Source organism: Melanerpes formicivorus, unplaced genomic scaffold (assembly GCF_026170545.1).
Source record: "Melanerpes formicivorus ecotype bairdi unplaced genomic scaffold, bMelFor1.0.p_v2 SCAF_12, whole genome shotgun sequence".
Taxonomy (NCBI): Eukaryota; Metazoa; Chordata; class Aves; order Piciformes; family Picidae; genus Melanerpes; species Melanerpes formicivorus.
The window spans coordinates 3,738,995-3,754,777 of record NW_027142364.1 but is presented as its reverse complement, the minus strand read 5'-3'; the positions used below and the strand labels follow the sequence as shown (position 1 = coordinate 3,754,777).

Genomic DNA, 15,783 nt, shown 5'->3' with positions numbered 1-15,783 from the left:
GCCCATGCTGCTGAGCAGCAGCAGCACGAGGGTGTGGTCCAACGTCCAAGGACATTTCAGCCCAGCTTCAGTTCCTTGGCCTCCTCACATTCAAGTGTCACAAGCTCTAGTTTTTTGGGAGTAGGGTGTCAGCAGCACAATTCCAAAGGCTTTTTCTTTTCCCTCTAAAGTATTCAGATGTTTGCTTCAGCAATTTACTCCACTCGGTGTTCAAGGCCAGCCTTACCTGCTGCATCCACAGAGAAAGCTTTTGCTTTTGGTATTTAAGAATGTTGTTATGTTTTAAAGTCGTGTTTGCTAAGACTGATTAATGTTACTGTTGCATAGTTACTATAAATATTTATAATCACACACACACACACCCAATTTGGCAGTAATTGCTCTCAAGTTTTCATGATGAGCCAAACACGTGTCACTCGTGTCCACTTCATTCCTACAATCACTACTACTGGGAGGAGGGAAAGAGTCTAACAGACCTGAGAGCAAAGGTTAGCACAGACTTAAAGCTTGCTTCAGGAATATAAAATATGTATGTTGGGAGCTAACAGTCTCATACAAAGACAGAAAACGTGCCTTGATAAGGACCAAGGCCACATGCTATTATCTGGTTTGGATAGTATCTATTTACTTATGAAAGTGTTTAAACACAAGAAGAAAATCCACATCCAAAATAGGCCATTGTCTCCTAACTGCTTTGCGGCAGATCCCCTGGGAGCACAGGCGCAGCAGCAAGTAGGAAGATACTCACCTGCATCCTGGGACCAGGCTGCCCAGGAGGGTTGTGGAGTCTCCCTCTCCGGAGATATTCAAAACTCACCCAGATGTGTTCCTGTGTGATCTGCTTGAGGTGCTCCTGCTCTGGCAGGGGGGTTGGATTGGATGGTCTTTCAAGGTCCCTTCCAGCCCCTAACATTCTGTGATGCAATACAACCCAATCCTTGCTTCAAAGTGTTTCCACTTTATGAGGACCTTTTCCTTCCTAAGGTCAGCCAGCCTCTTGCACTGCTTTGGCTTGTTAAAATCCTGCCTTGAGTGTTTTCCAGCGTGGCAAATTTTGCCTTCCCTTTTTATACATGTTTCACCCAGTCACAGGTTTCCCACAAATGCTTTACATTATTGAAATTTACTTTATTCATAACCTCTACAGTGAGCAACTTTTGGAATATATTGCACCTGTTGAAAAAAAAAGGCACCTACAAACCAAACCAAATATATCAACAAAATCCCAAAGCACAGAATAATCATTTGGGTTCAGCCTCCATTCTATTTTAAAGGACTCTGCCCCAGAGCCTGAGGAATTTCCAGACTCTACTCAACTTCCAGCTCCCTCCTGCATAAAGGGCCAAAGAGTTCACACCATTCTTTGGGCAATATTCCTTCCAGAAACGCATCCCTCATCAGCCACACAGGAGCAGCAAGTGTTTATCTGCCATCAGCCTCTCTTCAGTAAGAGAAATCAAGGAACATGCTACACATCACCCAATAAACAGTGGATTTTAACAATTAATACTTTGATAATAGCATTCTGGGCTTAAATATCCTCTTCTCATGGGACAGAAAAATAAAGGCACAAAGCAATTCTGTCAATTTACGATGAACACTATGGCTAGCGAAGCCCACAAGTGAGAGATCCTGCACCTTCTCATTCATCACACAAACTCCAGACAAGCAGTTAAAAAAGAAGTCACTATAGCTCTGTAACCAATTGCTCTGACAAGCAAGAGATTTCAGGATTCATGGAGTTTTGGCAGATTCTGTGTTTCACTGGATTCACAAAGAAACATCTTTGAGAAAACAGCCTCAGGAGTTTGGCCACCAACATCCTTTGCCTAAAATGCCTTCAGAGAAGTTCATTCCAGAGACTTCCTAGAGAGCAAACACCACCCATGGGTTAACTTTGCTAATGCTACTCATCTGCCATCTGTTCTAGTCTAAATGTCTAAGAGTACTGCATCTGCCTTAAAATTGAATAATAGAATTGTTAGGGTTGGAAGGGACCTCAAGGATCATCCAGTTCCAGCCCCTCTGCCAGGGCCAGGGACCCCTCACACTACATCAGGTTGTTCAGAGCCACATCCAGCCTGGCCCTAAAAACCTCCAGGGATGGGGCTTCTACCACCTCCCTAGGCAGCCTGTTCCAGTGTCTCACCATCCTCATGGTGAAAAACTTCTTCCTAACACTCAATCTGAATCTACCCATTTCTAGTGTTGGTTTGGGGTTTTTTTCCATTTTCCTTAGTCCTATCACTCCCTGACACCCTAAAATTCCCTCCCCAGCTTTCTTGTAGGCCCCCTTCAGATACCAGAAGGCCACAATTAGGTCTCCTCAGAGCCTTATCTTTTCCAGACTGAATAGATTTAAAAAGAGAGAAATTTCATCATCCTTTATCCAATAGTCATTATCATGGACTGATGCTTCTTCAGGTAGCTTTGATATGTACCAGTCGTAAATCTTTTTCTACTTGATATAAGCCTCCCCTGTCCATTTCTGGAAGTATATACCAAAAATACCAAAACCAAACACCAAACCTCAAGGAAATATGAAGAACTAACTCCAAATTTTGGCACAAAGTTTATTCCCTCAGCTCAGCTGCTCAGGTACAGCATAAAACTCAGCTAAATGCTTCCAAGCTCTTCCAAGCTGTACAGTCGTCTTGTGCTACAGGAAAGTACCAAAAGCTTGTTCCTCATTCAGATGTACTCTCCTCTCCCCTATTCAAAGTGTGAGACCCAAAAAGACAAAAACAGCCACACACAGCACTACCTGCAGTGCCTGGGCTCAAGCCAAGTAGTGGAAAAACCCACCAGGGTTCAGTAAACACACCTTTTCAAAGAGCAGGCAAGCAGAAAACTTGCTACATCACTGCAGGTGCAGAGACTGAACCAAGCCAAAATAAAAACCTCCCAAACTAAAATCACTCAGCATTCTAAACAGCCATGCTGTGGCACAGCTGGCTGCCCCTCCACTTTCTACTGCAAGCTTTTGAGAGCTTGAAGTGGAGTACCTACAGGAAACCATTGAAATTCTTGGACCAAAAGGTTAATTATTGCTCCTTGAATCCCCACAGGAGTTACAAGTGGATTAGAAGCAGAAACAGGGTAAGCAGCAGCTCTGGAAAGGGCACGAAAGCATTAAATACAGTCAGCACTAGTGGAAATTAAGTGTGGGAAACTTTAAAGAAAAAAAAAAAAAACCAACCCAAAAGCCAGTGCTAGAAATGTCATTTGGGGTAGTCTAGGGAAGAGATTATCATCAAGCAGGCAGAGACATTCCTAGCTCTGCCCCGTACAGCTCTACAGAGCTTATCCCCAGGAAGATAGAACAACTGAATGTTCCTCTGCAATTGCCTTATAGTACAATTGCCTGTTTGCAATTTTCTGTCTGTCTGCTGGCAGAATTGCCTTTTGCATGGCTCTCCATCTGCTGCTGGTAAAGCTAAGGTTTTTTACTCCTCTCTCCTACACAGATAAGAAGGGGTCTCTTATCACAGTATCATAGTATCAGTCAGGGTTGGAAGGGACCACAAGGATCATCTAGTTCCAACCCCCCTGCCATGAGCAGGGACACCCCACACTAGATCAGCCTGGCCAGAGCCTCATCCAGCCAGGTCTCAAACACCTCCAGGGACGGGGCCTCAACCACCTCCCTGGACAACCCATACCATTGCTTCACCACTCTCATGGTGAAGAACTTCCTCCTCACATCTAGCCTGAATCTCCCCACCTCCAGCTTCATTCTATTCCCCCTAGTCCTATCACTACCTCTTCTCTGAAGCTCAGCATTTCCAAGTACAGGTTATGGCACAGCTTTACCATGCTGGCATGGATGAGGTGTCACACATAAGGGTGAGCAACAACAAGTGTACCCAGAGCATCTCATCAGAAGAGCACTGATCAGTGTGCTGGCCTTGCTGCAGTCTAGAAAATTCCATGCACCTTGTGTCCCACCAGCTCAGCTGCAATGCTTTCCTCCTGCCAGCTTCCCACCAAGGCTGGAATTACACCCTGAAAAAGCACATGTCCTTATAAAACTAGCACCTATTTACGGACTGATATAAACCATCTTTAAGGCAGTCATTCTTACCTGAGTGGAATCTGAAAGCTGTTCCTGCCTTACAAGTAATTAAGATCAATCTCTTTCAACAACACATAACATTTGTTTCTACATTAGATAACAAATCACATTAAGAACAATTTGTGTGGTCCATTTGCTGCTTCTGTATGCAGAGATCAAATAAAACATCTATTCCAATGTCATTCCATTTTAGAATTGTACTTTGAAAAAGCAAAGGCATTAACTAAAGCTTCAGGAATAGGATGAAAATGATAAATCATAGAATGGTATAGGTTGGAAGGGACCTTAAGAGATCATCTACTCCAACCTTCCCACCATGGGCAGGGATGCCTCTCAACTAGACTCAGCTGCTCAAGGCCTCATCCAACCTGGCATCCACAACCTGCCTGGGCAGCCTATTCCAGAGTTTCACCACCCTCACACTGAAGAACTTCTTCCTAAGATTCAGTCTAAACCTACTCTCCCTCAGCTTGAAACCATCCCCCCTTGTCCTATTGCTAGACACCCTTATGATCTGCAGCCTTTCTGTAGGACCCCTTCAGAAATTGGAAGGCAGACATAAGGCTCCCCAGAGTCTTCTCTTCTCTAGGCTGAACAACCCCAGCTCCCTCAGTCTACCCAGCAGAAGTTTTTCAGCCCTTGGATCATCTTTGTGGCCCTCCTCTGGACTCGTTCTAGCAGCTCTGCATCCTTCCTATGGATGCCTGAACTGGGCGCAGATACAAAGCATAAAGATGGCTAACCTTTGCAACATGTAAGGGCACATCCAGACCAGAGGTCAAAAAAAGTACTTCAAGAGATAAGGTGGTGAGGTCCACAAGCATCACCCAGCAAAGGAACCTGGCCCAGAACTGTTCAGCTAAGTCATATTTGCATAGCAGAGTGCAAGCAAGAAGTACATCAGGCATCCTTTCTACTCCAGAACATTAGATGACAAAGAAGCTCATTGAAAGGCAGTGGAAGCATGAATCATCACTGATGGGGAAATTCAAAGACTGACTTTGAGCCCCATCTCAAAGGAAGGCTCAGAACACTTCATCTATTCTTTCTGTAACACTGAAGGACCCGTTGGGCAGTCTAACCTGAGAAATGGTTTCCGGCAAAGAGGAAACCATGCTTCAGGAACAATTACCCTATCCAGTATCAGTAAGACTGTGCCTTCACTTAAGTATATGAATATTGGATTTGGTAAATAGGGCCATTAAAAGCTTTCTTGGCCCTTTTTTTTATCCCAAGCTGAAGTACACTGTGCAGAAATTACTTTGAAAAACATATGATCACAGTAATGAAAATCTGTATTGTATTAAGAACCCAGGTAAGCAGAAAGCTTAGAAACTCACAGGGAAAGTAGAAATTATTCGTCCTCTCAAGGTTGGTGTAGCTCAAAACACAGCTTGGAGGGAGGAACATATGATCAAGGGATCAAGAACTAACAGAACGGCATTTTGTATTGATTCATGAAGCTTATTTCTTCTACCTTGGTTAAAATACTTTGCTGAAACAGCTCAAATTAGGAGAGAATCAAACTGAGTAGCACAGAACAATTTCTATGACAGATGTCCTACAAAGACAAACATAAATCCAAGATGACAGGTTTGGGAACCTACCCACCATCAGCTTGACCCTCCAGGCTGTATCCTGACATGAAGGCATCACTAGAATCTCATACTCATTCCACCTATTCTATTAGGGAATATGTCCTAGAAAATATGAAGGCAACTGTAAACTTGCCTTCTTTTAAAAGCCCACACAAAAGTCACTTCTGCTTCTTAGATTGTAGGACAGGGTAACACATAGGACTGCAGGGAGCAGCACACTCAGGTAAGCAAAGGATATCAGACAGGGCTCTTCAAAATTCTCCATTCCTTTACAACCCCAGCTTTGTTTTTAAGTTCTTAAAAATCTCATCACAGATACTAGTAAGATGTCTGAGTAACAGGTAGCACAGGTAAATCATGATACCAACCTTCTGCAAAGCCCTCACACACTCAGCATTTACAGCTGTCAGCTCAATCCCACTGCTTTAACTTCAACGACCACACATGTAAATCATCACAATAAATTTAATAGTACCCTTAAAGCATTGCTTTTAACGTCCTTCCAATGCAAGGGAAGATTTCTGCCTTCCAGGAAATACTCTCTCCTCCCTAACACTAGGGAAAACCTGCTTCAAAATGCCTTGGTGGTCCCAAAACATTCTGATTCAAAACAGCCACCCAGGGCAAAGCTGACTGACCTGCTGCGATCCATCGCCATTGACGATGTGCGGCATCATGGCTACCTCCCCGTTCAGCAACGGCGGCAGCTCCAGCGGGATTTGGTCGGTCATCATCATTGTGACGTACATTCATGGAGAATTTTCCTCAACGGGCTTCCTGCAAAAGAAGCATCAGTTAAAGACCCTGGAAAACACAGCCGTGCCTTCGAAGGTCGCTACCATCCACGTGGATTTTGCCGTTAAGGTAGCAACCTAAGCAGGAGACCTGCTTCTGTAACGTAAAGCACAGGGGAGTTTGAGGCCCCCAGCCGAGGTTTTAGCTGTTAGATCAAGAGATGAGATCCCTCTTCAGTAGTGCCCAGTGATAGGACACGGAACAACAAGTATGAGCCAGAACACAAGAGGTTCCACCTCAACATGACAAGATGCTTCTTTATGTTAAGAGTGACAGAGCACTCACACAGGCTGCCCAGAGAAGTTATGGAATCTCCTTCTTTGAAGACATCCAAAACCCACCTGGATGCACTCTTGTGTTACCTACTCTAGATGATCCTGTTTGGGCATGGGGGTTGGACTTTACAATCTCAAGAGGCTCCTTCCAACCCCTTAACATGCTGTGATTCTATATAGCACAAGGAAAATCAAGTTTCCATACAAGACTTCCAAAAAATCAACAAGTCAGATTCCCAATCTTTCCCAGGATTACAATCCCCCAGCTCTCATAACACCACTGCAACAGGCAAGCTCCAAGATACTCAGAGGGAGATTTGCTCTGTTCCTAAAAATTAGCATCCTGCTTGCTGCCACAGGAAGCTGTTGGAATCACATAATTTGTGTTATCAAGAAGATACCTCAGTTCCACTCAATAGCCACTGTTCAAAGCCAAACACCTTTCTTTACTTTCTAGGGCCCTGTAAACTGTGTGAACTGCCACCTAGAACACTAAGAGCAGGCACCTGACTTCCACTTAATCATGATCCAAACAAGCACACTTTCTGCTGGAGCAGGAGGGACAGTACATCCCCATGCTCTGAACAGTTGCTGTATCGAGGACAACAGAAGATGACCTGACTTACGGATTTGTAAAGAATCACATAACACTTTAGCACACCACCCTCCTTTTGAGGAGCTAATTGGTGTGATATGTAAGCATCACTAAAACCATGGGGAGATTGCTTTGTAAAAACAGGACTTAATTCAACATAAAAAGGTTCCATCATACTGTTTTATTGGGGAATAAATAATCCAGTCCTTTGGTGATTAAGATGGAAGACCTAATCACACAGCTTGTCTAGACTTCTACAAAAGAAGCAGAGCAACCTTACAGGTCTGGTGCTGATCAGGTAGCTTCCTTAGCATCTCTCATGTCACAGAAACCCAAAGTCCTCCTGAATAATTTCATATACATCACAAACTCAAGCCAGGAAAAAAAAAAACTGTCCTGCAACACAGGTACCAGCCAAGCAATCAGCTGGCACAAGACCAGAGCACAGAGGGGATTTTTCAGCAAAGGGCAACAAGAGCTCACAAGGGAAGTGGTAGAGAACCTGGTATTGGCATGGAGCACTTGACTACAGAGCTATAAACTGGGAGTAGAATTCATCTACCTCAGAGGAGACAAAGGGCTGAGCCAACCTCACCAGGGCTGGAGCATGCAGTTCCACAAATGCTGCACGCGGCAAAGCCACCACCCTCGTATGTCGTACCTGCTCTGCCCCAGGTTCTGCTAGGCTTTACAATTAGAATTGTTTTTATCAGTTAAATAACTAAAGCAATAGTTCAGTTGAAATACACTCTCTTCACTTTCAAGAACTTCTTACGGAGCCTGCTGCAATCCAGTAATCAGAAATATCAGCATGAGCAGGAGGTGGTACTCCAGCTCCTGAAGAGGACCACTTGTGTGATTTAAGAGTGACAGCAGTGCCCACACAGACTCAATCAGATCAATCCTCTCATTCCTAGCACACAGGCCCCCTTCACATCTACGCAGCACCGGAAGAATAAAAGTGCATTTGTTTTTCAGATGATGTGCAAACTTAGCCTTGTCACCTCCAGCCATACACCTCAAGACCAGCATTTTAATTAAACTCGATACCAAATTTAGCACAACTCTCACAGCTCTTTCCAATCATCTTACCCGTGTGAAAACACCACTTTTCTAATCATCACTTCACTCAGACATAAACAGAGGCAATCTATTTTCATCCACCTTTAAATGAAATCCTTCCTTGTATTTGCAACTTAGTTATGGGACAGAAGTCGTCAAAAAGCTTGAGACAGTTGTCAAGGGGATGGTATGACCACAGCCAGGTTTCAAGTCCATCACCAGCCTGCATCAACTGATTTGTCCCAGAGTCTGGCAGTGTTTTAGTCCTGCTGTCACCACTACTCTGAATAATCTGTCCTGCAGTGCAAAGGAGTAAAGACACTGCCAAACACTTCTGCAGCCCACAGGATCAAGCTCTCTGATCTGGCACGGGTCTATCAGTGACCAAAGCCTCCCCAGCTCAGGCACTCAAACCTCTGACCCAGCCATTACACAGGCTACACAAATCTATCCGACAGCCCGGAAGCTTTGCTCAACACATTTCCCCCCTGAAGTTTTGCAATAGTTGGAATTTCTTCCAAAACCTTTTGCTCTTTATTGCTTCAGAGTCTCAGGCTTTAATTCTGAGAAAGATCCAAGACCACCGCCAATACTCACAGGTGCTGGATTTTGGGGATGGAGGGGAACGAACGGGGCAATGAGATTAGAGGGTTTGTTTTAAATTATGAGGAAGAAGATAACACGTGAGGTTTTAAACCATTCCTCAAACGCTTGGGATTAAGAAAAGGACTTTAAAAGCCTAATACTGAACACCAGTGAGAACATTGGAGTCAGCAGCTGTCAATGGAAACAGGCTGGCTTAGCCAATGGTCAGTTTTATCCCAAATTACAGTGGTTATACATGTAGTTATGTATCTATAGTTTGTGTGTGTGTGTGTGCAGTTTTACACAGATACATAAAGACTAAAGACAATGTTCATAGGAACTGTTTAACCCCCATGTAAAACAGTATCCCTCCTCCTCCAAACAAATGACACATTCATCTACTCCACAAGTCGTCAAAGAGTTGTGGTCAACAGGACAGAGTCTAATTGGAGACCTGTATCTAGTGGAGTCCCTCAGGGGTTGGTACTGGAGCCAGCACTATTCAATATATTCATCAACAACCTGGATGAGGGCACAAAGGGCACTGTCAGAAAGTTTGCGGATGATAAAACTGAGACACACCTGAAGGCTGAGCTGCCATTCAGCCAGACCTGGACAGGCTAGAGAGATGGGTAGGGAGAAATTGAATAAAATACACGTGTAGAGTCTTGCCTCTGGGAATGTATAGCCCCATAGATCAGTACAGGTTGAAGAGCAGCTCTAGGGAAAAGGACCTGCTGGACAGAAGGATGACCACGAGCCAGGATGTGCCCTTGTGGCCAAGAAGGCCAGTGGTATCCTGGGGTGTATTAGAAGGGCTGTGGTCAAAAGAGGCTCTCCTCCCCCTCTACTCTGCCCTGGTGAGGCCACCTGAAATACTGTGGGCAGTTCTGGGGCCCTCCATTCAAAAAGGACCTCAGGGAACTACATGAATGACTCCAGCATAGAGTCACAAAGATGATGAAAGAAGTGGAACATCTCCCTTATGAGGAAAGGCTAAGGGAGCTGGGTCTCTTTAGCTTGGAGAAGAGGAGACTGAGGAGTGACCACACTCATGTTTGAAGGCAAGTGCGAAGGGCAGTGTCAGGAGGACAGAGCCAGGCTCTGCTCAGTGATGTCCAATGACAGGACAAGAAGCAACGAGTGCAAGCTGGAGCACAGAAGGTTCCATGTGAACATAAGGAAAAACATTTTCACTGTGAGTGACAGAACACTAGAACGGGCTGCCCAGAGAGGTTGTGGAGTCTCCTTCTCAGGAAAAATTCAAAACTCACCTGGATTTGTTCCTGTGTGACCTACTCCAGGTGACCCTGCTCTGACAGGGGAGTTAGATTGGATGATCTTGCAACCTCTAACATTCTGAGATTCTGTGAATCTGACAGGCCCAGCTTTAACGGAGCTTGAGCATCACACTGTTTTCTTAAGGAAAAAGAAATGCCAGACTGTAGCTTGAAGCTACATATTTTCCTAGTAATACTTCCATTCCAGGCACAACAACCAATGTGTCAACATTTATTTGCTACATGTCATTATTTAAAGCTTTACAGCTGCATTCCTTTTGCTTTATTAATGGTTTGTCACTACAGCCATGTCTACACTTGCCTCACTTTAAAGGGGGGAAAAAAAAAAAGATAATAAGAGGAAAAAGTGAAATGGGTTTCCTTCATTTGTCAGGTCTGGTACAACCTTCCAGAGGTAACAGCAGCAACAATCCTGGCTGCACAAAGCTGCTGGCCACAGGTAGTACTTCACATAGACGGTGAGGGGTTTGGAACACAAGCCCTATGAGGAGAGGCTGAGGGAGCTGGGGTTGCTTAGCCTAGAGAAGAGGAGGCTCAGGGCAGACCTTATTGCTCTCTACAACTACCTGGAAGGAGGTTGTAGACAAGTAGGGGTTGGTCTTTTCTTCCAGGCAATCAGCACCAGAACAAGAGAACACAGTCTCAAGCTGTGCCAGGGGAGATTTAGGCTGGAGGTGAGGAGAAAGTTCTTCGCAGAAAGAGTAATTGGCCATTGGAATGTGCTGCCCAGGGAGGTAGTGGCGTCCCTGTCCCTGGAGGTGTTCAAAAAAGGATTGGAGGTGGCACTTGGAGCCATGGTTTAGTTGTCATGAGGTGTTAGGTATTAGGTAATAGGCTGGATGTTAGGAAGAAATTCTTCATAGAGAGTGATTGGCCATTGGAATGGGCTGCCCAGGGAGGTGGTGGAGTCACCATCACTGGAGGTGTTTAGGAGGAGACTTGATGGGGTGCTTGGTGCCATGGTTTAGTTGATTAGATAGTGTTGGATGATAGTTTGGACACAATGATCTCGAAGGTCTTTTCCAGTCTGGTTTATTCCATTTTATTCTACTTCATGCAGAATTAGTCAAGACGGGGTTAAAATATCTACATGACCCTGGCAGACTTCACACCAAAGCCAAAACCTTAGGAAAAGGCGTCATGCACTCTTTTAGCTTATTTGCTCATCCATCCTACATAAAACAGATTTATTCACCATGCACTCACACCCTTCCTAAAACCTGGCACTCCCCCTACCTCCCTTGATTAATACAAAAAAGGTGAGGTCTGCACACAACCCTCTTTTTCTTTTTTTCTGTGAATTCAGGAGTATCACTGGAAGAAAACACCAGACAAGGACCCAAAAGAGGCACATTTCAGGATATGAGAACTCTTCCTTAGCTAAAATGTGAGCTGCCAAATACTAACCCACAGCTTGCTTTTTTTTTTTTTTGTTTTTCAGGTACTAACTCAAATTTGGGGTTTTGTCTAGAAAGCTGCCCATACCTAAATTTAAAAAAGCTATTTCCTGTGCGTCTACATTCCCTAGGTTTGGCTGGGATGAGGCACAGCAACGCCAACACGGAGCAAGAGGCTGCATCTCCCTGCCTAACTCCAGGCAAATATGGGAAATTACAGCTTCCCAACCTGCTGTAGAGCAAAGAAGAACAACCAACCATCCAAGCTTAACATTTCTCTCCCCAAACCAATCTGTTGAGGTTTGTAAGTTACTATTACAAATCTGATGTTTGGTTTGGTACCGTAGACTTCTACTGATCACCGAGATGATTCTCTTTCCTTAAATGAATTCAGTATGTGAATTAGTAACATATGACTTAGTAATATATAAAAATTAGTTGCACATGGCCCTATAGGGAAAATTAAAAGACACAGAAGAAAAAAATGTAACTATCTAGAAAACAATGTCCATGTATGGTTAACTAATATGACCCAACAGGTTACATCAGAGTTCTCCTGAAATTCCAAAAGCAGTGTGAGCCACACCAAGATACCCAAGTCCTACTTTTCCTAGAAGGTTTTATCCATGTTATTGATGGAGCTGTAAGCCAAGAACATTTTTCTTGTTGTGTTCTTTTCCACCTTCAGCAATTTACAAAGCTGAAAAGTCTCTTCCAGCTATGGCAGACAAATTCAGAGAACCTGGCAGAAGCAAGAAGAGTTCTGCATATTCAGTCCTGTGACCACTCTCTGCAAAGGCTTAATTTTTATTTCCCTTCAGCAGACCATTAAAAGCTGCGGAACAAAGTGTTCTGCTTTTTTATCAGGATCATCTGGAATTACAAAATTTGTACTCCACAGATGACAGACAGCTTTCTGATAGAGACACGTATCCTGCTTTATTTAACACGCCACAAAAATCCACATTTGCACTCGTGCAGCGCTTACTCGGGGTTATTCTGTCTGATTAGAAAAGAACATATTGCAGAAAGAGTCAGAAGCTCCACCACCTTCAGTCCTATTGTTACCACAGATTAGAAACAGACACACAGTATAAAACTTTAGAAGGAAGAATTATCTATATCCAGCCTAAAAATGCTCCTTACATTTTCAAGATGATGAAGTTCACAGATAGGTGGTGCATGCACACACACATTAATAAACAAGATTAATAAATTAACAATTAATTAATAAACAAGAAAACAAAGACTCCTTAGATTTTCCACAAGATTTCTCCTCAAGCTTGAAGGGCAGTTTGTCCATGGCTCAGTCATTTCCTGAACCAGCTGTGACAACAGTCCCATCATTGAGGAATAGATTGTCTCATTCAAACGGCATTCTGATAGCTCTAATGCTCCTCAGCAATGGCAGCCACCAGAAAGCCAGAACTGCACTGGTGCTCAAGCTTCCCATCCTAAATGTTAGATACATATCTGATTGTCATGATGAGTAACCATAAGCTACCCTGCCTTTATAACAAACCCCTGAAATTACATTATGTTGGCATGTATGCCAATAAAACATTCCTTGTGAAGACAACTCAGGGGCTGAGAGTGGCCTCAAAGATGGCAGGATCCATTATCCAGCATACTCTTGAGTTTTTTAATGAATTAGGGACTTTTTTTCCTCACTAATTCTTCAAAATCATAAAACACATCCCCATTGAGACTGGAAAGAAAAAAAAAGAGAGACTTGTGGCAGAGGAATATATTATACTTTCTTCTAATAACATGTCAGGTTATACAGTCTCACAGGAGCTCCTTTCTACCATTATTTTTATACATCTATTTGTGTATTATATGAGCCCCTCTAATACCATTCTGCATGTAATAGCTGATCTCCTCTTGCACACCAGTTCACAGATTCGCAGACTGCATTGGGTTGAAAGGGACCCTCACAGATCATCTTGTCCAACCCCTGTGCAGTCAGCAGGGACACCTCCAACTAGATCTGACCACCCAGGGCCATATCGAGTCTGATCTTGAATGTCCAACCACAATCTCCCCTGCTGCAGTTTCTAACCATTGCCCCTCATCTTATCACTACAAGCCCTTCTAAACACTCCTTCCCCAGCCTTCCTGCAGGTCCCCTTCAGACTGATGCAGTAGCCAGAGAAATCTAACCCATCAGAATCTTCCTTAGTTTACAAGGATAGGAAAAGCCAGTTTAGGTGTCCCATCAAAAGTCAAAGCCTTTGGATGATGTAACTGATGTAACGATCAGCACTCACTTCAAAGGTGACTGTTCCTGCCCCCTCCACCAGCCATTTTCCCTGGCTTGTCCTGATTCTGCAGAGAGGACATTCAGAAACTGGTAGGTCTCTGACCACGGAAGGAAAGCATTTGTGATATCTGATCTGCAGTCTCCAAACCACATCCTAAGAACACAACCAGTCCAAGCCCTCCACCATCACCGTCACTGTTAGTCTGAACACAGACGGGCTCCCCCATCCACTGCAATATACTGACCCTCAAATGCTTGTGTTGTTATAACTGGGTCAAGAGGAACTAGGAATTGCTTTAAATGGTTTTGTCATGGTTAAAAAAAAAAAAAATATAAATGGAATCACAGGCTCATGTTAGGAGTCCCATTTCATACCACTGAGAAGTCAAACCTGGCTTTAGAAACACAGGCCCCCAAACCAGGGAAGACTCAGATGTTTCCAGAAGAAATCTCACTTTGGAAAGAAAAACAGTGAAATGCAATTGCAGCAGCCATTACCTGCAGCACATGTTATTCTCCTCCCATTAAAAAAAAAAAAAAAAAAAAAAATATATATATATATTTTCTTGGGACCATTTCCTATTTTCCAAGAATTTGTATGTGAAATTGAAGAACAATATTCAAGTCTGGTACGGCAAATCACATCACTGCTGCTCGTTACACAGCTGAAGAAATGGGTGCTTTCTCAAGAGGTATTTTGAACAAACTAAAAAATAATTAGAAATAAAAATAACTAGGAAAAAAATGTGGTCATCTATACAAACAGAATAGGTATACACTACCTCCCACCCCCCACCCCAGACCTCTTTCTACACACACGGACACAAAGAATTTCGAAGGAGTATATGACCACTAGGAAAGGCTCCAAACAAGAAGTGCTCCTTCTGCAAGCTACTTTTGATGCTGGTGTTTGCATGCAAGAGATGAAAGAGCATAGACACAGCCCTGTTTTCCTGGTGCATTTTATACAGCACACGTTGAAATTTAAGATTAATTAAAACACATACAGCCCAATTATATTTTCACTGTAAAGCTGAGCAGTAAATATAGCTGCTTTCAAGAGACTCTTGCCATGGCTTGCCACTTGAATTCAAAAAGGAGTGGTAATAATTGTTCATGTAGAAAAGCCTCTTGAGACATGAGCAGTACCTGGAGGTATGCACACAGATGGTTGGTCAAGGCACAAACAGTCTGGAATTTGTCTTGTCTGATGTGTGTTCATTAGTTTAGTTAAATCACATCCGTCTGAAGAGCGACTGAAACCTGAAAGCATTCCTCCCCTGCTTAATTGCAAACACAGCAGATTAATCGGAAAGCATCCACACAGACAGGCTTCTCCCCAACACTTTTGCAGGAATACAGACAATTTTAATAATCCATTAGGAAAAAAGGAGAATAGATTAGAGGGAATGCATGCACACCTACAAAGCTCGCTAGCGTTTTATGAAGAGGTAGTAAAATGCCTGCTGCTTGCTCTCTGTGCCATTTCACAGGCAACAAAGCCACCAGTAGCTGGAGCCTATCTCCAGCAAGCTGAAAAGCATATACATCCTTTCCAAACTTAACCACTGGAATTAATCAGGGGTTTTATTCCCCTCCAAGTTGATTTTTGTTTCAAATAACACATTTCAATGCTCATATTACATTAGCATGTCAGTTCTATAGGGGGATCAGAAAAGTTAATGGTGTTTTCCCCCCCCAGCTGGTGTGAGATTATTAAGGCAGCTTATCCAATGGGTAACAATATGACGATGATTTTCAGCAGTTTGTATTTATTTACAACTGAAATTTGACCTCAAGTTTTCAAGGCTGGAAACTCTATTATTTTAAAGAGCAA

At 43.4% G+C, this 15,783-nt stretch overlaps 1 protein-coding gene across 1 annotated transcript in view; it reads right to left on the bottom strand.

The window, feature by feature from the left end:
• Nucleotides 1-15,783, bottom strand: part of FNDC3B (fibronectin type III domain containing 3B) — a 237,014-nt gene that overhangs the window by 186,227 nt on the left and 35,004 nt on the right. The window contains exon 2 of the mRNA XM_068145019.1: nucleotides 6,312-6,450. Within this exon, the coding sequence (XP_068001120.1) occupies nucleotides 6,312-6,422 (111 nt within the window). The 5' untranslated portion in view covers nucleotides 6,423-6,450. The remainder of the gene's footprint in view (nucleotides 1-6,311; nucleotides 6,451-15,783) is intronic.